General features: G+C 41.6%; 4 protein-coding genes across 4 annotated transcripts in view; 1 reads left to right on the top strand and 3 right to left on the bottom strand.

Annotated features, from left to right (window-relative positions):
- Positions 1-844: 844 nt before the first annotated feature.
- rgs9bp (regulator of G protein signaling 9 binding protein) lies at positions 845-5,114 on the bottom strand. Its single transcript, XM_008301033.1, has 3 exons — positions 5,019-5,114; positions 3,219-3,525; positions 845-1,221 (listed from the first exon to the last, which is right to left on the bottom strand). Exons 1-3 carry the CDS (start codon positions 5,112-5,114, stop codon positions 845-847), a joined length of 780 nt encoding a protein of 259 aa, XP_008299255.1.
- Positions 5,115-6,182: 1,068 nt separating this feature from the next.
- LOC103371641 (kinesin-like protein KIF20A) lies at positions 6,183-14,364 on the bottom strand. The gene is made up of 17 exons (XM_008301032.1): positions 14,293-14,364; positions 12,878-12,997; positions 12,648-12,786; positions 11,821-12,005; positions 11,631-11,721; positions 11,316-11,492; positions 11,110-11,221; positions 10,957-11,028; positions 9,391-9,537; positions 9,074-9,239; positions 8,809-8,988; positions 8,357-8,496; positions 8,074-8,239; positions 7,206-7,335; positions 6,932-6,999; positions 6,731-6,850; positions 6,183-6,543 (listed from the first exon to the last, which is right to left on the bottom strand). Exons 1-17 carry the CDS (start codon positions 14,353-14,355, stop codon positions 6,328-6,330), a joined length of 2,292 nt encoding a protein of 763 aa, XP_008299254.1. The 5' UTR covers positions 14,356-14,364; the 3' UTR covers positions 6,183-6,327.
- A 2,145-nt stretch (positions 14,365-16,509) lies between these two features.
- On the bottom strand, positions 16,510-18,220 carry rps20 (ribosomal protein S20). Its single transcript, XM_008301031.1, has 4 exons — positions 18,091-18,220; positions 17,188-17,287; positions 16,933-17,006; positions 16,510-16,735 (listed from the first exon to the last, which is right to left on the bottom strand). Exons 1-4 carry the CDS (start codon positions 18,091-18,093, stop codon positions 16,553-16,555), a joined length of 360 nt encoding a protein of 119 aa, XP_008299253.1. The 5' UTR covers positions 18,094-18,220; the 3' UTR covers positions 16,510-16,552.
- Positions 18,221-20,146: 1,926 nt separating this feature from the next.
- Positions 20,147-23,280, top strand: part of anks6 (ankyrin repeat and sterile alpha motif domain containing 6) — a 10,444-nt gene continuing 7,310 nt past the window's right edge. Inside the window, exons 1-4 of the mRNA XM_008301039.1 lie at positions 20,147-20,782; positions 22,222-22,440; positions 22,521-22,722; positions 23,214-23,223. Of these exons, the coding sequence (XP_008299261.1) occupies positions 20,454-20,782; positions 22,222-22,440; positions 22,521-22,722; positions 23,214-23,223 (760 nt within the window). The 5' untranslated portion in view covers positions 20,147-20,453. The remainder of the gene's footprint in view (positions 20,783-22,221; positions 22,441-22,520; positions 22,723-23,213; positions 23,224-23,280) is intronic.

The raw sequence follows: 23,280 nt of genomic DNA, 5'->3' as shown, positions 1-23,280 counted from the left end.
TTTTACAGGCCACAATGACTCCCGAGTGTGCCTTTAACCCTTTCATTGCTTGAATTAATGGGTAAACTGAAGACTCACAAGTCACATAATCCTTTCAGACTCTCAGTTTCAGCTTCCCAGACGAACGAGTCCTTTAAATGTGCACATTTCGTTTTGCTCGGCATGCAGGGATTAGCTCAGGGTGCAAATCAATCAAAATGAATGAGAAACAACACAGTGTCTTATCAAAGTTGATACTTTTATAATGCATAGCTATACTAGATATCATCGGTTCTCTACAACACAGATTATATACAAAATAAATAATGAATTAAAAAAAAAAACGGTTATCACAGCCTATCGACTACCAAGCATCAGCACCTATGTCGTCTCAGCAAGGAACAAGATGTGACAATTGTCCCGGTGTCCTTTTTTAAAATCAGAAGTTGTTCCTTTCACACACTAGTCAGGAAAATGTACAGGAAAAATATAAGCTGTGTTTTCAAAAAAATAAATAAATACATAATGAACAGGTAAAATAAACCATCTGCTGTATAATACTTACATTTGATTAAATCAGTTCTAAGTGGCCGTCATGTGCTTTTATTGTCCCTTTATTCACCAAAGATACTTTAAAGTGTATGGCAGATTTGGATTCACTGCAATAAATGGCAAACTGGTTTTCCATCCACATTTATTTCAGTGTAGATCTTATGCCCTAAATAAACAATTTGGTTGCTTTTTTTTGTTTTTGTAAAGTATGTAAAGAGAAAACTACCGCACATGCAAAGCTGCCATTTTTACAGTGATGCTGAGCGTTTCTGAGGTCGTACAGAAAAATGATTGAATGATCTTAAGGTTTTGTTCATGAGAAAAGGACTATACAGACAGATAAAGTGGCTGCCACACAAACAATAGCAAACAGCATTAAGAGCACAAAGATGTGACTGCGCTGGCATAGAGGCTGGTGTCCGGGCTGCTCCTCGTCCACGGTGAGCAGACCCAGGGAGGCGCTGTCGGTGCTGCTCAGCGGGTCTGCGTACTGTGGCCCATGGGGCTCCACCATCCAGCGCAACACGTTGACTTTCATCTCCATGTCATCGATCATGTGGTCAATTTGGCTGATCTCCTGCCCCAGGGTGCTCTGTTCCTGGCTCTCCATGCCAGCGGGGACGGCCGGAGGCTCAGCCTGGTTCAGGTCCGGCAAACTGAGGGCGCGAGCTGCCACCTCACTGCCTCCTCCTGCATCAGCACAAATGCAATTAGAAATTTACTGACTTTACTGTTGCAAAAATATGTTCATAATCAGTGGCAAACAGCTTGAAATATTGCAACAACATGATACTGTTTAGAAAATATGTGTTTATGAAGACAATATAGGCAAAAAGAGAAACAAAAGACCAAAAATCAGCGCGAAAATACCCCAAAAAATCCCTGAATGAAGTTCATCCTGAGGGGATTTCGACAAAATTTTTAAATCTTGAAATGATTAATTAAAAAAAAAAAAAAAGTTAGAACCTCATGGCAGCACTACAGTAAGAGTCATTTAACTATCAAAGACAGTCGGGTTCATCATCTGGGAACCACGAATATCTGTTCATGTGGATTCTCATCTAAGAGCTGTTGAGCTATTGGATCAGTGTGATGGACCTACTGACGAACACCACAACAGCTGCAAGAATTCATCAAATAATGAATTCATTTAACAACTAATAAATGAATCTCCAACTATTTTGACAAATAATTAACTGGTTTATGTCATTTTTTGAAGAAAAAAAGTTGTAATTATCCAACTCTAGTTGTGTAAAATAAAACATGTTCTGCTTTCTTTCCTCCTCGATGACAACAAACTAAATATATCTTCTGGTTATGAATAAAATCTGATATTTGACGACGCCACCTCAGGCTTTGACAGTCTTCACAATGTTCTAACATTTTATAGATTAATCACAGTAAAAAATATCCGCTGCAGCCACGTCGCCACCATGAATAAAAACCATGGCTAAATGTTAAGCACCAAGTCTAACTGTTGCAGCGTTACGTCTCTCTGAGATGCTTTTTAAGCCAGCAAGGTGATTGTGAAGCTGCAGGACTACAGTTACAGCACAGTTGGAAAATCATAGGAGGGAAAGGAAAGTACTTGTTTCATGACAGAAGAAAAACTAAACTAAAAGCTCCCAAATGGCACCGATCACTCACAATATATTACACTGGTCTACACCCGTTTTGGTGTCAAAGTTTTTTGAGCTGATTTTGGACAATTGCAAAGTGCTGAATCCAAATATGACATTGGTTTTGCTCAATGAGGTCCAAATGTTGATTTGATGAAACATGCAATTTACTTGTATTTACCTTTACAAATGTTTACGCTCATCACCTTTTGGATCATTTGGTTTATGAAAAGGATTAGAAAATGAAAACTTTCCTCTAAAATCCGATTTCATATGAGAAATGCTAAAATCAATCAATCGCTCATGTCAAAATATTTAATCAATTTAGTGGTAAAATCGATTTTTTACAGTCGAGTTGGCATAAAAACCTGACCTGATACAGAAAAGCAGATGTCATGTTTGGATTCAGCGTTGCAAAAATGTCCTAAATCAGTTAAAAAAAACAATGCTAGACACCTTCAGAAAAGTATTTTTTTGTAACCCAGTGTTATTCGTGCAAAATGTCATATTTAATAATGAGTATTTTGATTATTGCAACCAGAGATTGCAGAAGAAACGTATGATCTTATGATATGATCGTATGATATTAGTGTTTGAGCAAAGCTGCCTGTATGAGAGTTTTAACTTATACATATATAACAAATATCTAAGAAAGTGCTGATTTTAAGGCTAATCATTCCAAATTAGCTTTAATAAACGAATTGTTGATACATCAATTTTAAATTACTGTAATTTTAAAAACTGTAATGACAGAAGCTTAATAAGTAAAGAAGCATCATCTAGTTCCTCATAAGCTTAGTTGTTCATGAACATACTTCATGGAGGCGATCATTCATGCCTCCGCTTGATCATTTCAGTGATTTAAGAAAATACTTGTCACACTCAGATAATCTGTAAAGCCTATGAATTACTGAGATTATTTTGCAAATTATAAACTAACACTTATTTTATTACCTCTGAAGCTTTTATTCAGGTAAAACCTTGGTTTATATTATTTACCTGGCTCCCCTCAGCTCATCTACTTCCTGAAACAGAATCTGCACACACAGTAAGATGTGTTTCATTTACCTTGTATTCCAGTTTGGACCAGGGTGCCGGTCTCTGCCAGGGAGAAAATGTCCCCCATCTTGAAAACCTTGCACATGTCAACATGGAGGAGCTCTAGACTGGAGGAGAAGGCCACCCAGAGGAGCTCCATCTCCTTCCGCTGGTCCTCGGGCAGGCTCTTGTCCCGGAGGTGTGAGGTCAGGTGCTGACAGGTGGAGACGGCCAACTTTTGGGCCTTTTCTCGTGTTTGTCGCAGCTCATCCCGCAGCTGCAGGCTGTCGGTGCAGCTGCCAACACACGAGGCCAAATGCCGGTAACATGCCACCACCTGCGGAATGGGAAGAGAAGCAACGAGGATTTCATTTAGCTAGTTATAGGAAAACGTAGACTCTGGAGGCATCTGGGTTCTGTAGCTCAAAGTTTGCAGGAGGGACGCTCTCTTTGTTTAGTGTAGGTATGAACAAGCCCTCACTGTCCACGTGACCTGATCAGGTATGCACTAAACCACTAATCTTAATCAGGGACTGTGCATCTTTTTGCTTTCTGAGCATTACTGAACTCATCACCAACACACATCCAAATACATGTATTTAGTGCACCGTAACAGAAATAAATTAATTGTCCAAATTGCTTTTGAGCTGTTGAGAAAAAATGATGATCAGCATCATCATCATCTTCTGCTCCACCTTAAAGTGGGAAATATGGTAAATGGTCCAGTTCTGGCTTTCTGATCAATATGATATGGATACACGTTGTTTCATCGATAGCCTTAGCTTCACCTTGGAGGATTAGCAGGTGGGGTTTCATTCATTAAAAACATTATAAATAATCTTATTATCATTGATCTATTTCTATTTCTAGATAAGCCAAAGCAACCTTGTGCACACAGAGTACAAGTGACCCATTTTCACGGTGTGGACAGAGGAGAGGAAGGAACACAAAAGTAACTGCAGCTATGCTATATTAGTTTATGTTATATTCTATGTGTTCATTCACCTTGATTGAGTTTTATGAAATTTGTGACAAAAACATTAAAATACTATATAAAAATATGAAATCCTATTTGGTTCTGTTCCACTTGTTTAGGCTCACATTTGTTAATTTAATCATTTAATACTTATGTTTCTCCTGTGTTTTCTATGTGACCCTGCTGCTATGATACTCATTTTTTGTATTTTTATAATATATGACACAATAATTATGTATTTGTGGCTGCGGCCAACAATGCAACCCATGAGCTGTTTGTAGCGACAAAAATATACATTTTAGTTGTACTAGTAGAAAAAAGTAGATAGCATGAATCCACTACATGTTGTTTACAGACAAAATAGTATAGCACAACTAAATCGGCGCTGCTAACTGGGGAAAAATGCTCGGCATGGTCATGGCATTATCTAACACAGAACCGTCCTAAAGATGCAGTGGAGCAGGAAATTCTTTTCAATGAGAGTGCTTTTTTAGCCACAGGGGGGAAAAAAGATGTTTCAGTGATCCGTGTATGTTCCGTCTGTAAAATATTAACACGGGGAGGACGGTATCATAGCTAAAACAATACATTTTCCATTTTTTATAAATCTTTTCACTCTCACGAAGCTGCTGTTTTGTTGTTCTAAATGCCACAAATATTCACATAATAAAATCAGTAATTGCAGTTTATGAAATGCATCAATTTCATACGTGTTTTTGGACTTTAAAAAAATTCTAAAATGTGTTTAAATGCTCACACCACCAAAAAACAAAACAGCAGAATTGTGTTGCAGCGTTTGTTATTTCCTAAACAGTCGCAGCATGAATAAAAACTGAACGCTCAGAGCAGCTTACCTTTATCAAAGAATCCACCAGAGCCTGTCCATCAGCCAAAGCCTTGTCTTTGCCAACTGTGCTGTCATCGCCCACTTTGTTATTTACAAGTGGCATGAGGACGACTTGTCCAGAGTCTCAGACTCTGCCACAGCAGGCGAGATTTTGGCCCAGCTGCCCTTCACTTCTCTGGCTGCCCCTGCTCCTCTTCTTTCCCTGGAAGATGCTTCATTCAGCGGCTGAGAGTCGAGACAGACTCAGTCCCAAGGCAGCATGATGCGTTGCAATATTCCACTCCTGCAACTAAATTGTAATTGCAGGTGCCAAACATGCTGTGAAGGCTGGAAATTTTTTTTGTTTTTTGACAAAGAGCCAGTAGTCAGAAAGTGAAAGTAAAGAGGAAAAAAAGTCTAATAAAGTGATGCAACTCCTAAGCAAGGTGCTAATCCTGTGATTGACCCCTTTGCACTGACGCAGGCTTAGACGAACAGCTAATCTCATTAACCATCACTGAGACCAGAGAGATAGGAGAGCAGCTGGCTGTCTACCACAATGGCCCTTTCACTGGCTGAGGAGGATGGGCTCTGTTACCTCAAACACACCACACTGGCTACACCTCATTCACTCAACTGTAAAGGTCAATATGCGTAACAATAGAAGCTTCATAAAAACATTGGGGGGCATTTATCTCATATATTGCACTGATTGAGAATTAAGAGATTTTACAAACAGAGGGAAGATCCTCCAGCAATCAAATCAGACAGTAAATAGTGATGCACTTTAGAGTGCTGACAGTTGTATATAGGTTGTTTGTTCTATCAGGGTTCTTGGTGATTCGTTTTCCCTTCAGGCTGTAGGAAATGGATGGCCTTGTTTGACCAGGATGTTGTATTGAAATAATGCTCGAATTCATGCTTGGAAGAAGCACGCAACGTTTCTATAGCCATGTATGTAGGCATGTATGAGAAGGTTTCCATGTGGAAAAAGCACAGCACAAAAGACAAGCCATGTATGTGGAGGCAGTGACCATGAACTGACATCACGCGAGTGGTGCTTAGAAGGGGAGGAATGCAAAACCTGAAGGAAAACACATCGTAAGTGATATGAATAGAAATTCATTGTTAGAAATTATTAGTTTTATTAAAAACAAGAAACGTCACAAATATTTAAAAATAGAAAAAGCAACAAACTACATGTAAAAAGTAAACAGATATAAGAGTCATCACTGTTGGGGATGTGAACCCAGGCATCCCCAAAAGTTTGTAAAAACCAAACTAAACTCTCCTTAACTGCTGATCTGAGTGCAGCTGCTGTGCAGATGCTGTGCGTCTCAGTGTTTCACAGTCTTAGTTGTTTTCCTGAGGGTTCGGCCCGTTGAAGTCTTCCGTGGTGACGTGACCGCCTCCCTGATGTTGGCGAGGAGGCCTCGCTTGGTCTTGGGCTGCACAGGAGACTTCTGGGAGAGCTTTACAAGCTCTGCCTTGAGTGAGGCGATCTCCCGGTCCTTCTCAGCATTTTGCTGTAGGAGGTCCTGCATGGATTTTGCCTTTAAAAACAAACAAACAAAAACATTCACACCACAGAGTAACTTCCATCCTCATGAATTCATGATTCACCCTTCAGATCTTAAATGTTGTTATATAAGCCTTTGCACAAGTTGTCATTTTGAACTTTTAAACAAATTTGCAACCAAACCTCAGTCGTACTTCCTACACTTCCGTCAGTGATCTCACCTGATCATCAGCCTTCTGCTGCAGAACCTCCAGATCAGCAGATTTCTCCAGGAAGCCGTCTCTGACCTTCTGCAGGGTTTCACTGAGGTCCATCAGTCTTTTCTCTAGTGACAGAATTAACTGAAGACCAAACATTAACGCTGACGTGACTACATAACCAGAACGAGACACTATTCTACTGGGACATTATGCCCTCGTTACCTGCTGTTTGTCCTCACACATCCTCTCTAGGGCACATTTTTCTCTGTGAAGACGTTGGTACCGATCGTCTCCTGTGTGGATAAAACGTGGTGACTGTCACGTTGTTGTCATTTCAATAGACACTGTTAGGAGCTTCATTCAGTGTGCTCACAGTGACGTGAAACAGAACATGCATAGCGTCACAGTAACAGAAAATATGTACAGAAAGGAAATATGCACGTTCAAATTTGAAAAAGTTTTCTATATTTCAGTCAGGAGACGTTTCCTTGCTGACCTGTCGCATATTCTTCTGTCGCTTTATATGGTTGAGTTTGGCTCCACTGGTCCACTGTTGGAACTGCAGAACATCCTCCTCTGGCACTGGATGCTAAAGTCTCCAACTCGGACACTTTACGTCTCAGAGCCTACGCAAAATGAAGTCAGAGCAGATTTTTCCTTTTTTCCCCCATTATCGATTCAAAGATTTAAGAATTTTGACAACTTCGACTGTCAGCATAGCGCGGGAGATCATCAGATGTCTAAAGTCGGTCTGCTGGTCTCATACAATTTCATTACTTTAAAAACTTCAAAGGTCAGTTCTGGGACCTTCAGAAAAACAGTAGGGCCTTCATTTAGCAGAACGAGCCCATACTATGCACATTTACAGATTTATAATTTTATCTTGGCGGTTTTAAAGAATATTTTTTCATGCTTTAATGTAGAAGACAACACATTATTTATGTCATACTGTACATTACTGCAGCACCTTTCCTCTTCCCTCTATCTGAAGCTACCATCTCTTTAAGACCCGCCTCTTGACAGTCTGCTCTGATTGGTCAGCTGGTTTGATGTAAGTGAGGCAGTGTTGGTTATTGGCATAACCCCAGATCTATTATTACGGGGACGGAGCCCACTTCTAGGAAAAGTGGGTCTAATGAAGAAATAATGGAGGGCAGTGAGGCGGCTGCTCAGTCTTTAAGGGCAGGTCCAACTAGCTGCAAATAGTTAAGTCACCAAAGAACAAAAACTTTGGGCTTCATAAGTTTATAGACCTTTAACATGCAAAAGAAGTTGTAACGCACAGGAAAGGAGGGAAAAAAGCACAAGATGGGCTCTTTAAAACTATTTTTTCTGACCTGTGCACAGTCAATTAACAAACATACCTCTACTTTTTCTTGTTCAGCGATGAACTCATCGAGCGGCACGTAGTCGTCTTCCAGGTTGTTCATGGCGCTCTGGTAAGCGTGCTCCTTGATGGCGTCTTTGTACATCTCAAAGGTGTTCTCCAGTTTCTCCTGGTAGCTCTCCTTCAGCTCCTCTATCTCTCGACTTAATGATAAAAGAAAAGGTTCTTTACAAGGTTTTCATGGAGACATTGCAGCTGAGAACAACATTGACCATGAAGGCATACAGTGTGAACGATGTGCAAAATGAAACTATGCATACGTGCGGAGCTCTTCACTCTCCATGAGCTGCTGTAACATGGCGTCGCCCATTTCCTTGCGAATTTCCATTTCCTGTACCAGGTTTTTTCTTCGCTCAGCCAGAAGTTTTGTTCGCAGATTCTCGATCATATTAACGAGCTCCTGGGACCGTTAACGAATACAGAGCAAGACTGTTAGAAATGTAGTGTCGTGCATAAACTACTCCCTGACTGATGTACTTTTGAAGCAACAAAATCACAACTACGAAATTTTAATGAGATCAGGTATGCAGCAGCTCTGTCTGGTAGAATAGATGCTTTCAGCTAAATGCTATGTTTGCATAGCTGGCAGTTTGGGGATGATCTCGTCTTTCGAAAAGCCTCAGCGGTACAAACACAACCGGGGAATGTCGGATGTGCTTCATCTGATGCATTTGCAAGACAAAAAAAACGTGACATGAAACAGTATTTGTACGTTCTGGGGCAGCAAAGACGTATCGGCCTCGTCTTCGTCGTCCAGCAGCTCCTCTTCGGACAGGAAGCTCTCCAGGGCCTCGCTGTCGATCGCCCCATTCCTCACCAGAGGTTTTCCATCTCGACCAACCACACAAGCGGAGAGAGATTCCAGAGGCTTGTCTGGGATCACCTGCATCACCTACACAAAGCACGGGCGAGATTAGCGCCTCAGCTCAACCAGATTCTTTCTGATTAACTTCACCGCGTTAAGCACTCAGGCCGACCTGTTTGGCAACGGCGGAGAATTTCATAACGTGGAGAGTCTCGTCGTAGGTGGAAGCGCACTGGTTGATGTTGACGATCATCGAGGCTCTTCCTTTTCCACAGAAAAAGGCCTGGAAGAGCTTTGTGAGCTTGCTCTCTCGGAAAGGAATGTAGCTGCTCTTCATTCTTACGGATAACGCACACAAAAGCACACAGATACGTCACACTCGGAGTCATGTTTGCCTCGCCTGAATGTACAATCGTTCAGGCGTTAAAATCATTAACAGATTAAGGCTAAACTTTGAGCAGCTGGTGACGAAGCCACGGCTCACGGTACCTGTCGGTCTGATTGTTTCGTAGGGCGGTGATGCACTTCCCCAGAATAAGCAGGGAGTTATTAATGTTTCCTGCCTCCTTCAGCCGCTCTCCGAACGTCTTGGTTTTGTTGCATCTCTCTGAGCCAGCCAGGTCGCACAGAGAAAACCTGAGAAACAAAGAAATGAATAGCAACTTCTTTCTGTATTACCACCACGCTTATGATGCTGGACCTTTTCGAGTAGTTTCAGCTGCCAGATCGGTCATAAAGAACCTCAAATCTGGTCCAGTAAGTCATGAGCAGTGAATGAATTCCTCATTCAAGTCATTTCTGGTGTTTATTCAGTTTCAGATAAGTTATTTTATGATGCACTTCCTACTGTTTGAATTATATGCTCTTTTTTTTATTTGCATTTTGTTTTTAAAGCATGTAATTAAAGAGTCACATTTTGTAAACGAAAGATGCATTATTGATCTTTATCACTATGACTACGCTGTGCTGACACTATTATTGGCACCACTGAGGCAACCACATGTTACATTATATATATTATAATTGTTAAGAACAAACATATGCATCAGGTCTTTGATAATTGTAAGCATTTGTCAGAACAAGAAGAAGAAATGGGCATATAAAGACATAAAAACTGGAGGGGTAGATGATTCTGTTATTCACAAACAGCAATAAGGGACTTCAATTTGAAGATATGACCAAGCTGCAAGGGATGACCATTACTTGATTGCATTTGTAATTTTACTCTGTCATTATTACTTCAGTGTTGATATATTTTAGCACAAATCTGGGGAGACAAATACTAACTTAACCCTTACAGAACTGAGATGTTGGGCTACAATATGATTGTCTCAAGGAGGCCTTTTAGCAATGACAACATTCATCACATCAAACAAAAAAAAAGACCAACAATGAACAGACACTAACGTCCATCCATCATCTCTACACCTTAATCCTCACTAGGGTCATGGGGGGCTGGAGTCTATCCCAGCTGACTCAGGGTGAAGGCAGGTTCACCTGGACAGGTAACCAGTCTATCACAGGGCTACACTTAGAGACAGACAACCAAGCACACTCACATTCACACTTACAGACAATTTACAATCACCAATTAACCTCAGCATGTTTCTGGACTATGGGAGGAAGACGGAGAACCCGGAGAGAACCCACGCTGCACGGGCAGAACATGGAGACTCCACGCAGAAAGATCCCGGGTGTCCTCACTGGGACGCGAACCGGCGATCTTCTAGCTGCGAGGCAACGATGCTAACCACTGATCCACCTTACAGCCCCAGATGCTAACAGTGTCATTAAAATTTGCACATCAGATGCTTGTGCTGTTTCAGCTGGACCAAACATTTTAGAGAAAATACTCAGCAAGGTCTGCATTCATAAATGTAAGTTGCACTTTACCACTTAAACATCGAGTTAAATTCCCCGCAAGTGAAACAGTCTGACTGCAAAATGCGATAAGTTTACTAAACTATTCAACAAATGTGGCGCCACAGAAAAAAAGTGTCACCAAAAAAAGATCCAAAAGCACGTGAATGTTCATGATTGTTCACAAATACTCACTCTGAGACTCTGAGAACTCTGAGAGCTGAATCTCCATCGATCTTCAGTAACTTCATGGTGAATATGCTGTGGCTGTAAGGAAACACAGCCGGGATGAGTTTTGACAACAGGAGATAACGGTGAGTGAAGAAAAGCTTAATCCTAACAGCTTGCCTTCTGCTAGAAGACTGGTTCATCTTAGTGGCTGCAGCACTTCTGTTTTTATTCCCAAACTGGAGCAGCTTGAAGGCTTCACTCAGGTTCTGGATGTTGATCCACCTGAGATCTGAAATGTAAATAAAACACACGCTGGTGTCTGATTCAGTTATAAGTCTGTAGTGGCATCTACACTACTGACAAATGTTAAGTGGCTTTCACACCTTTAACGTAAGCATTTCCAGCTCCGTCATCACAGACACGGAGAGAGGCCCGCTTTTTAGACTTGGAGAACAGAGGAGGTTGAAGCAGATCAAATACACACTCGTTGTAGATTTCAAAGAACGCCACCCACAAGGCAAACTGGCTGCTGCTTGCTTCTGCTGGGTTACTGGCCGACACTGAGGTGGAACAAAGAGTGTCATGCACAGTGACGTGACTTAAACTACTGCAGTGGTCCTTAAAGCTCACCAGATAGAGCTCCTATTAGAAAACATGTGACATACTAATGCTCAGTGTACTGAATTAGTGAATATTACCTGTTTGACTGTAGGCCATAGAAGACGACAAACTTGCGACAGAAGAAGCCGGAGACTCCGATCCACTGCTGGCTCTGACAGGATCACACTCCTAGACCGAAGCAAAGACACATGCATGTTTCAGTTGTGGTGCTTGGTTCCAGTTGTTTTCTGTCTTAAGCAGCACACTGAGGCAGAACCGAGTCCTCACTTCTTTGATTGAAGCAAAAACGGCAGCTTTAGCACTTCTCTCCTGCCTGACTCGCTCAGGATCCAGATACTGAGCACCGTTCCTGAGGTAGGGCTTCACGTCCATCCCATCGTACTGACGAGCCCCGATGTGGTGGAAGGTGGCGTCCAGCACTCGAGGTAGTATTCCTGGCTCTTTTGGAGTTCCTAATAGGATTTCACAACAGAAGTCCAAGAACATTTCTTTGATTTTTGCCTGTGAACAGTAAAAGACCAACCTTTTCCCAGTTAGCTGGGATTACACACATTTAAAGGGTTCATCACCTTGGAGGAGGAGGAGGAGAGGAGGGCGTCAGTGGATTTTTATCTAAATAGTTAAGCTGTTTTATAACAAAAAGGGTTTTTTTCCTGCTCATAAAAATAAATATTTTCAAGTGAAAGTTTATTTTCATTCTTACAAAGAATGTGGTTTATCCTGAGTTACTAAGTTTGACACGTCAAAAATGAGAAGTGGCACATAAGTAAATGTCAAACAACAAACAAACAAACAAACAAACACAAACAACAACTTTGTAAAGAATAAACCAGTGATTTGGGTTTTATGCACTCTCTGAAACACCTCGGAAGATGTCAACTAATATAGGAGGGGGCTTGTTTAAAAGCTATTTAGATGCCACGTCATCTAAAAAATATACACAGTGTATATATAATTGTGCACACACATATAACATACGTTTATATACACACCACACATTCTAACACACAAAAGCGTACAAACAATGAAAACCAGACATAGAACTCCTCTTTGATTTGAAGCTCAGTAGGATGTTTCTGTGCTGCCATCCTTACCTTGGATAGTGAATGTTTTCCCAGCGTTGGTCACACCGTAGCTGAATATCAACGCATTCTTCCCATCCAAGAAATCAGACATTTGGCTTTTGACTGTGTCCTCGAACAGCTCGGCCTGCGTCGTCTCTGGTCCAAAAACCTGAAAACCAGCAGAAAGGTGAGACAGAAGCTGAGTGTTGATGTGTGCGCTGGACAAAAATGGCACAAAATTCATTTTGGACGTTGCCGACCTTTGAGAAGGAGAACTTGTGGAGGGATGTGCCGATTCCTTTCTCGCTGCTCTTCATGGTCGCTGAACCTTTTGGTGCATTCAGTGTCACTGTCTGTCTGTTTTCAATCACAACACAATCCTGAAGAGAGAAAAGAAACAAGAGAAATACCGACAGAGCAGCCTGAACGAAAAGAAAGAAGCACAATCTAGATGACATCACTGAGTGAAGGGATGTCGCTGTAGTGCAAAAAACTATTTGAGTTGAACAAAAGGGAGCGGGTTAGGGATTTAGATGTGTGTAGATAATTTATCCAATAGTCGTGAATCTTTAGAATTATTGGTAATTCTCCAAAGAGCTTTTCATTACTCATCATTCTACAGCAGCTTTCACCTTCATCTTGCATCATAACAGACCACAACAAAGTCAAATGTGCCATAAAGTTATCCGACAATAAACGTTTATAAGGAAAGCTGGGACACTTTAAAAACCATCTCCCAGCACATCCAGCAAAACTAGCTTCATTTTTATGAGCAGTAAGAAAAGTGCTGTCAAACATATTAAACTGCATCATTAACTCTGGTTCGTATTTGTTCATTTTTAAAGACTCTTGCCAATGAAAACCAAGTTATTTTGATATTGTAGAAGATGCATCATGAGGACAAAAGGCTGTCAGCACCATCTCTACCTGGAAACTGCAGTGTACCGATAAAACATGGGTTCAGACTTTTGGAATCCTCTGAACCGATCCTGTCAACGAGTGTGTCAGACCTTCTGTATCACTAATCTTGAATGAGTCCAGGATGAGCTTCAAGTTCAAACATGTATGTTGCAGTAGTTTGAGCAGAGTCACAGGTGAGCTGGTGTGCTCGAGCGAATAGGAAGGGGCGGGGGGAAAAACATGAACAGACTTCATTGATCAGCAGATTGTCGAGGAAGCAACAGTGTTGAGTTAAAGCTGACCTATTGTAAGGCAGGAAGGGATTGTTTTGATGGAAAACACTTCTGAATATGTAACTTTGACAAATAGAGGCGAGTTTTTATGGGTTTAATCAAAGACTGGAGAGGAATTTTAAATACTTTTCTCACAATATGCACAGAAAAAATTATCTAAAATGACATAATTGTTTCTGAAGTGGGAGAAAAATATTGCAGTGTTCAAGTCCTTGAATGGTTCCTGCCTGAGGGAAGGAATATTTCTACATAATTCTCGTTATGCTTGAGATACTGGGTGAAAGCAGATTTTATTTTTTCGAAGCCAGTTCCAGGCTCCAGAAAATAACAAACCTGTAGAGTATCTTGCTTTGAAATAAAAGATCATGCCTCTCTCTTCATATATAAAACATGAAAAAAAAAACAAAGGACACTGAGTGATATTTCTAAATGATCACCGACCAGCCTGGTGAAGAAGATCCCGTTTACATGCTGCACTGTACCTGATCCTCGTCGTCACAGAGCTCGTCTTTAGAGAAAGGCCGGACTCGGAGGTAAACTCTCATCGTCTGTGGCTCAGCGTCACTCAGCAGCTCAGTCTGTCAACAAAAAGGAAAAGCCAGAGCAGAAACTAACCTCGGTGCCAATGAGCTGACTTTATACTCTTTGTTTCAAGTAAAAATTAACTTGTACGTGAAGGTAAGCAGTGCTAATATTACAACACTGTTTTGAAACAAAAGCAAATCAATAATAAACACCTGCGTGACTGAAGTCAGGTCCATGTCAACAGGTGTCATACAGATGCTGTCTTCAGTGGTTAGATCAATGACGTTACTCATCTTAAGGCTGGTCAGCTCCAAAATAAAGTCCTATTCCTCCACCTTGTTCACTTGTTGGACATGAAATTGTCACTATTTATGAGTACAAATGCTGATTCAACAGCTCCTTTGGTCCTAAAATGACTTATTTCAGCTTCACAAGGTCTGCTGGTTTTCCTCTACTGAAAGCCAAAGAGCAGCTTCTAATCAGTTTTAATTGGAAGCAGATGTGAGCTGAGGCGCGTCATCAGGCTCGACCAATCAGCTTGGAGGATTCCTCTCCAGATCTGCTGCTTTCATCTTATATGCATCACATTAGAAATAGGAGTTATAAGGAATGATAGAGTCTCTTATTGTGCAAGAACTTCTTCAGCCGCTTTAGTTTAAAACAAGAATTTAACGATGAGCTCCACTAAAAAAAGTTTTTGTGTATGACTGGACTTAATATTCATCTGGGAGACCTCTTTAAACAAATACCCAAATGGAACTGATGGAATTATGTTAACTGAGCTGTGATTTGTCTTGTATGAAACATTTCCCATTTGTACCACCAAAGTACCAGTTGAGGTGGTTTGGACATCTGATTCGGATGCCTCCAGGGAGGCTTCCTCTGGAGGTCTTCCGAACACGTCCACTTGGGAGGAGACCCTGGGGCAGACCTAGAACCCGCTGGAGGTATTATATTTCTCGGCTGGCCTGGGAAGGAAAGCCTGGAATGACCCTCTCCGCCTGTTGCCCCAGATAAGCGAAAGAAAATAGATGGATGGATGGATGGATGGATGGATGACCAATGTACCTGAAAACAAAGCTGATATTTGCAGACTACTTGTTTTTTCAATGATGACTTTTCTGACTGAAATAATGCCAGCTAGTTAAGAGGAATGTTCTTCAAGGTCTGTTGCATTAAAAATATAAATTTCAGGAGGAGGCATTCATATGAGGCTGGATGACAAAATCATTGTAAGAGTGAAGGTTTTGAGTCCACAGGTGAAAGACACGGTACCAGTTACGTGACAAGTGTCACAGAGCAGATTCCTCCATACCTTTTTTATCTGTCTACACTTCGTGGATGAGACAGAAAAAACATTCAGTATGAAACATGTCGTCTCTACTTGGGGTAAAAAGAGCCTTGGAAGATTTAAAGAGAGTGAATCCTCTGGACAGATATCCCGTCCATTTTGTTATGAGAGATATTTAGGGTTTTCCCAGTAACACATGTACACAATTGCAATAATCCTGGTTGAGTTAAATTTTTACTAGTTTTAAAAATGTGATTTAGCAAAAATCTGCTCACATGCCACCTCAACTGTGTTGTACCTGCCTGGATGGAGCATTTAGGACAATGAATTTCTATGAATTATTTTAGGTGAGGCCACATCCTGGGTCAATTTATCAACATATTTCATTTCACCGTGACTAGGTGCGGTAAAAATGTAAATATTAAAATATCTCTTGTATGTGGAGCCTCCATTATTCTCTAGTGTTGGTAAGAAATGTGGCCACTTAAAAACAAACCGTTTGCAATCACCAATGTTGTGTAAAAAAACATTTAAAAAAAAAATTTGCACTTCTTGAAATGATCTATAACAGATTCACTCAGGATCAATAAAACATCCATCTATGTGTCGCTACAGTTCGATCTGAGTAGAATTTAAAGCTGAAATAATTATTTAATTCATAAATAAGCAGTCACTCAAGTCTGCTCCAGTTGCCATGGCGATAAACCACATCCACAAGAATTAACCAGCCCACCACCACATCCAGCGTTAGGTCGCTTCTGTGAGTTGATAGGAGTTTAAAAATGACAACTGCTCAGGTTGATGCATTTCTAGATGTTCATTCCAACCTCCTTTGAGGCCGTTTCATCTTTTGCTCCACACAGAATCCAAACAACACCACATCAGTTTCCTTATTTTGATTTTCTTTATTGAAACATCTGCGTCGTTTATGCGTCTGCGATGGTAACCTCGACCTCTACACCGGGTTCGATGCTGATGGAGGTGATCTGCTTCACAATCTCGGACGGACTGTGCAGATCGATCAGCCGCTTGTGGATCCTCATCTGGAAGCGATCCCAGGTTTTGGATCCCTCACCACAGGGAGTCTTTCTGGTGGTGATACGCAGAGTCTGGAGGGAGGCAGAGAAAACCAGTTTTAGCTTTAGAGTGATGCACAAAAATCCACAATAATCAGAGCAGTCGTTTTTTGTCTCATTTATGATGTGCAGTACACAGGTCTGGTCTGGGCATGTTTATCGAGTACCAACAGGAAGTCCATGTCTTATAACAATAAGGTGCTAAGCATGTGATCAATGATCTTACGTACCTTGGTTGGCATGCGGACGGGTCCCTTCACCTTCAGGTTCTTCTCCTTAGCCCCACGGATCAGGTCAGCGCAGACTGATGATCACAAAAAGAAAAAAACTTACCACCACAAGCAACCAGCAATCTCTTCACAATACTTTCAAACCCATGGCTCAGAATAGCGTATAACGTCGTCAGGGTTTATCACGGTTAAATTTTCATCCTCATAGCTCAGGTCCACATTAAACTCTCAATAGTAATTAGCGCTGATAGTTACCCTTCTCCAGAGATTTGACGTTGCGGCTGGTGAGGGTGATACGGATGCGGTGGATGGCAACCTCCGTCTCAACAGGTGCCTTGCCGGTGTCCTTAAAAGCCTGTAATTGTAGAAGAAACATCGAACCTTTAAATGACGTAGCATTCAGATGTTTCTTACAGTCATAGGGAGCATCATATATCTCATAGAAATGTGCACATGGGTGGAAAAAGTAAAAAAATTACAGGTGTGATTAGTTTCCCCCTTCCTTTGCATCACGTAGTTATTTTACACTTATTCATTATTTATAAAAACATAGACTCCATAAACACAGATTGTTGAATCCTACTTAACTAAACTCCAGCTGGGAAGCTAAAGAAAGCACTTTTACCAGGTTCATGCCATAACTATTCCTCCTGTTTACAAGATAAGGCAGGAGCCCCTGAACGCAACACCAGTTGATCTGCACGTGGATGACCTGACAACTATTTTTTTTGTCGTGTGAATGTAAAATTGTTTTATGTTCTTTGGTTCAGTGTCATTATTGTAAAATCCCACCAGTTGATTTCCCCCAACAGCTACAAACCACCACCTGAACCCTCCAGACAAAGCTCTGATTTTATTTAAACCGGTCTTCTTGTGCACTGATAAGTATGCCGAATTGTAATTTATGCTCTAAATTAATGAAGGAGTCTTTATCTCATGAGCGGATGCGTTTATTAAAGTGGCAATACCAACATCATTATTAAAAAGTACGTTTAGTGAACTGCTTATGGCGGGATGACTACCACTAGCATCGTTAGCTGTCGGCGCTAGCAACCGTACTCTGAATTTCTAAGAGCAAATTAAGCTATAAAATACACTAATTTCAAGCAGAAACGGGTTGTGTTGTGTCAGTTAAGAGCATAATTAAACATCACGTACCATTTTGATTATTCCTGACCGACTTATTCGGAAGAAATTCAAGCGAACAGCGGTGAGCCAGGAACTGTCGCCACCAACGTGGTTAGCTCTTGGGGAAAAGAACGAGCAGAGGCCCGCTTCCTCTTTATCTACGCTTCATCCGGGTCCCCGCTGCGTCTTCTTCTTCTGTGGTGTTTTTACGCTGATGCATAACAGCGACACCTGGTGGCCACGCAGGACTCTGAGCTGCAGTTGGCTGCTGTCACCGCTGGAGAGCAGCAGGAGATATGATGTTTAAAGGTTTATTCCACCTAAATGTTACTGACGAACCATTTATGCTTTTAGAAGTTTATTATTTCACCTAAAATACTACTTTGTGTCTAAGTGCTTATAGTTTGAAAGTACTCTCTAACAAATGAGTTATGATTTCAAAGGTTTATTCCGATGTTGTGTCCCAGCACTAATCGTTTTAAAGTTAAAACAGTCCAAACAGTACTTTATAACAAACCAGATTGATTTTTCTACGCTTTGGACCCATTTTTATTTATACAGCTGTTACATGTACATATGCTCCTGCTGCTATTTGCAATATTCACACTACCAGTTGTTTATACGTATATATGGTGATGCTGAGATGGTGAGTTCGTGGTGTAGAAGTTCACCGCTGACACCACTGGAGGACAGTAAACACGGATTTTAATTACATCTGCCGATGATCAGCTGAAACGTGTCAAGGTAGATATAATAATATCATACGGCCAGTGAGCACTTCCTGTTATAACACAAAAATAAGAGCCTAAAAGCTTGTAAAGGAAGATGAACAAAACATCAATGCTAGGCATGTGTTTATTGCAAGGATGGTTTGTTAGAATGCAACTGGCAGATATAAGACAACAAACTTCAAACGTTTCAAACGTGTTCAACTATTGTTTGCAGGTGTCTGATCATGTATTTTGAATACATTCACACAAGTGCTTAAGTTTAAATTTTAAGGCACTTGAACTTTACTTTTCCATTTTATGCAACTTTATTCTTCCATTCCACTACATCTCAGAGAAAAACCTCAAACTTTCAACTTCACTACATTTGTTTGACAGTCTTAGTTAATTCATACTTTGCAATGTTTCACACCCTTCCTGACCAGTGAACACCACATATCTGCAAATTTTGTGGTCAACTGTTTGTGGTCGACTGAAGGATGACGTGGCCCTTTTATGGGTTGAGAGAATTCTCTATGATCAGCTAGAAAATGCACAAATATCCCAAAGCTGACACAGGGCTGGTTTCAGAGCTCATGATAGCCGACTTTATAGGGAAGCTTACTTCTCAAAAGGCAGCAACACGACAAACATATGGAGATTTTATGGAATATGATGCATTACCACAAAACTGAACAGCATGTAAAGTAGTTCAAAAGGACTCAGACTCAAATGGTGCATCAGTAATATTCATCAAAACTCCTCATTTATTACAGTAAAACACAGACTTGGACCATTTTAGACTGTTTATTTTGCTAACAATGGCAGACACGCAGCAATCCAAATAATACAATTAGGATTATGTCCTAAATTTTAAACTTGCAAGCGGTGTCTTTTTTTCTGACGTCATGTTAATTAAATGTTGTGCAAGTTTTACATAACACATTAAACCGATGATATTGTTTTTACACTTAACTGACTATTGCTGCTTGTTGAAGTTGTATTGTCTACTTTACGTACATCTGCTTTTATCTGGATAAAGCAATTAGAAATTATACTCTCTTGCAATAATCCTTATGTCTAAACACAGTTTTTTGTCCAACTCTGTGCCCTGGATTTTAACCAATCCAGTTTTTTGAAACAACTTCAAAGAGCCAAATCAGCTCTTCAATGCCGTTTTCCACTTGTAAAAAGTGTTTTACAGTCTCTACATTGTGACTGACATTAGGGTTTAAAGATGACAGGCCATAGGATTATTTAAAGAAAAAAAAGACCAAAAAAATCACCTGTGAATCACATTAATTGCAGGGAAGAAACTTCAGTGTTGGCAAATATTTGGGCTTTTATATTGAAGAGTAAAAGCGGAAGTCACGCGTTGTGTTGTATGTACTTGACAGTCACCATCAGATTCCCAAACAAGTAACGGAACCGGGCAGTGCCGGCTGGACGCCAGAAAGTTGTTTTGTCCTAAAGAAAGGCGTAAATGTTGAGACAGGAGGTGATATAGTGACTGTAGTGTTTGAGAAGAAGAAGATTAGCTCCTCACCTGAAGACTAAACTTTATTTCACGGTGCGTCATGACTCCCAGACGCAGGCCGCCGCCGAGTGACAGAGGAAAACTTTTCACGGTCGTCCCCGAAACAAACCGGAGCTGAATGGAGACGGAACAACACCCCGAATGAAGACATGAATTTCGGCGTCCCCGCGAATTCGCTGCTTCTGCTCCGTGCCTGCGATGAGGGGGACTACGAGACGGCCCGGGGCATCCTGGAGCCCGGAGCCCCCAAAGAGTCCGGGCGGCAGAGCAGGCTGCGGTCCGAGGCGGGTTCCGAGTGCACCGCCGCGGACATGTTGTCTCTGGTGCCGGTGGACTGCACGGACGAGGAGGGCAACACCGCCCTGCAGTTCGCCTCGGCCAGCGGCCACGAGAACCTGGTCCGGTTCCTGCTGCGGAAGGGGGCCTCGGTGGACAGCCGCAACAACTACGGCTGGACCCCGCTGATGCAGGCTGCTAGGTGGGGCTCAGCGCCGCGTCCTCACAGTGTGAAGGGTCACATCAAGCTGGAAGTGTGGCTAATTTATCCATCATTAAGTGTCTTTACTGGCGACGAACTTTAAAACTGAGGGCAGGAATTGTATTTTATTTGTATTTTTTGTTCTTTTAAATGTTGAATTTGCGTGTGGACATTTTAATTCCACATTTCACAGATTCTTGCATGGACTTTGGTGGAGCCGCATGTATGTGTTGACACTCTGTCAGTGGCGCATGTATGTGAAGAGTTCATTTGCCAAAACTGATGACTCCAACTTTTTTTTGTTGTTGTTTGCTTGAGATAACATCAGTTAGACTGAAGTTGAGTGGATTTGATTCAGTAGAAATGACAAAAAGAGAGATAACTTATGTTTGATTGATGTTGTCTCAGGTAGATGATGGGTTTCTGAAGGTCTGTGAAGATGGAGTTATCTGTTTTTGCAAAAGAACTCTTCACATTTACACTTTTAGATACTTTACTGGAGTATTTCCATTTTTAATGCCCCTCTACTGCATTTCAGAGGTGGAATATTGCCTTCTCCATTCCCCTATCAGTTTATCTGACAGCTTCAGTTACTTTAAAGTTGAATATTTCTCACAGTTATGATAATATAATGCAGCACATTGGGACTAAACCAGTGGCTTCCAACCTTTTTGGCTTCTGTGTGTAGTCGAGGTCACATTTCAGATGTCTGAGTTGTTCACAGCTCCACTAAATACTGATTTTTCCCTTTAAATTTCCCACATGGTTTCATTTCAGTAAATGTTCCAACGATACAAGATCTCACCGAAAATCCGGGATTAGAGTAAAAGTCCAAAAACAGATTTGTGTACTAGAACTTTTTCTTCCTTCCTCCTGCATGAATCATATTGATCTGCTGTCCCTGTGTATGAAACAGGATAGAACGTAGTTTAAACAGTAACAGGCTGCTGAGACATGGATGCCTCTCTGTTAATAATCTATGTCATATATAATCATATACCAGTCAGAGGGGCCAAAGCGGTGCTTTAACTTTGATGCTTTACATTTTGCAGCAAGCAGTCATGTACTTTTATTTTAGTGGTGCTTTTAAATGTGTCATCAAGCATCAGAGTACTTCTTCCTTCACTGAATTCTGCTCATTTTTATCACATCTGTCAGTTCTCAGTTTACCTTCCATGACAGATCATATAAATATTAGATAAAAATTTACTGATCTCCAGGGAAGCATTCATGTAACTGTATTTTTCACAGTAGTGCTTGATGTCCAAGTGCACAATCAGGGTGTCCCAGTGAAGAACTTGGTTGTGATCATGCCTTCTTAACCCTCTGACAGTTGATTCAGCGCTTCTTTAACAACCAGATGAGCCGTCTCCAGCAGGGGTAGATACATATTTAAGTTCTCCATCCTTTATCATTCTGTGTCTTAACTCTCCATTCAGGTTTGGTCACCTGACCGTCGCCCACATCCTCTTGGAGAACGGGGCAGAGATCAACGGACGGAACCGGCTGGGCGCCAGCGTCCTCACCATGGCGGCTCGTGGTGGACACACTCACGTCGTCAAGCTCCTCCTGGAGAGCAGCGCCTACGTCGATGACTACGATCATCTGGCCGTCGCTGCCGAGGCAGTCTCCAACGGCAACAACAACAACAGCTGCAGGTTTGTTCTTTTTCAGAAACACTGAACCTTTTGAATGAGTCTTTAGTCTGACATTGAAACTGTTTTTTTTCCCCCCACAGTGCAGCTGGTTTTGGACCGGGTGAAGGCTGTCCAGGAGGAGCAGGAGGCAGAGAATTCATGGACATCACAGCGCTGATGGTGGCGTCTCAGCACGGCCATGAGGCCGCTGTGCGCCTGCTGCTGGAGTGGGGCTCAGACGTGAACTTTTCCCAGAAGACCACTGGCTGGGGACCTCTGATGGTAGCCACCCTGAGTGGGAAGGTAATAGATGGATGATAGATGAAAGCAAAAAATGGATGGATTTTGGATGTTATATGGTTGACATTTGGGTATGGCATCGTAAAGCATGGACTGCGGTGGTTAGCACCGTTGCCTCGCAGCAGGAAGGTTGCCGGTTTGTGTCCCGGTGAGGACACCTGGGATCTTTCTGTGTGGAGTCTCCATGTTCTCCCCGTGCAGCGTGGGTTCTCTCCGGGTTCTCAGGCTTCCTCCCACAGTCCAGAAACATGCTGAGGTTAATTGGTGATTGTAAATTGTCTGTAGGTGTGAATGTGAGTGTGCTTGGTTGTCTGGATGGATGGATGGATGGATGGATGGATGGATGGATGGATGGCGGTAGAGACAGATGGGTGACAACTTAAGGGAAAAGCCTGAATAAATGAGTCGATAAACATAGCTCTACTGCATGGTACATTAATGCAATTAGCCCCTAGTCAGACTCAGTTGTACAGAGCAGTTGATTTTGTATGAAGATGGTGATAGGTAAAAGATCTAAGTGACTTTAAAAGTGGATTTATAGTTAAGGCACAGATGGCAGGA

Source organism: Stegastes partitus, unplaced genomic scaffold, assembly GCF_000690725.1.
Source record: "Stegastes partitus isolate 25-593 unplaced genomic scaffold, Stegastes_partitus-1.0.2 Scaffold1623, whole genome shotgun sequence".
Classification (NCBI taxonomy): domain Eukaryota; kingdom Metazoa; phylum Chordata; class Actinopteri; family Pomacentridae; genus Stegastes; species Stegastes partitus.
This window is presented reverse-complemented; position numbering and strand designations above follow the sequence as displayed.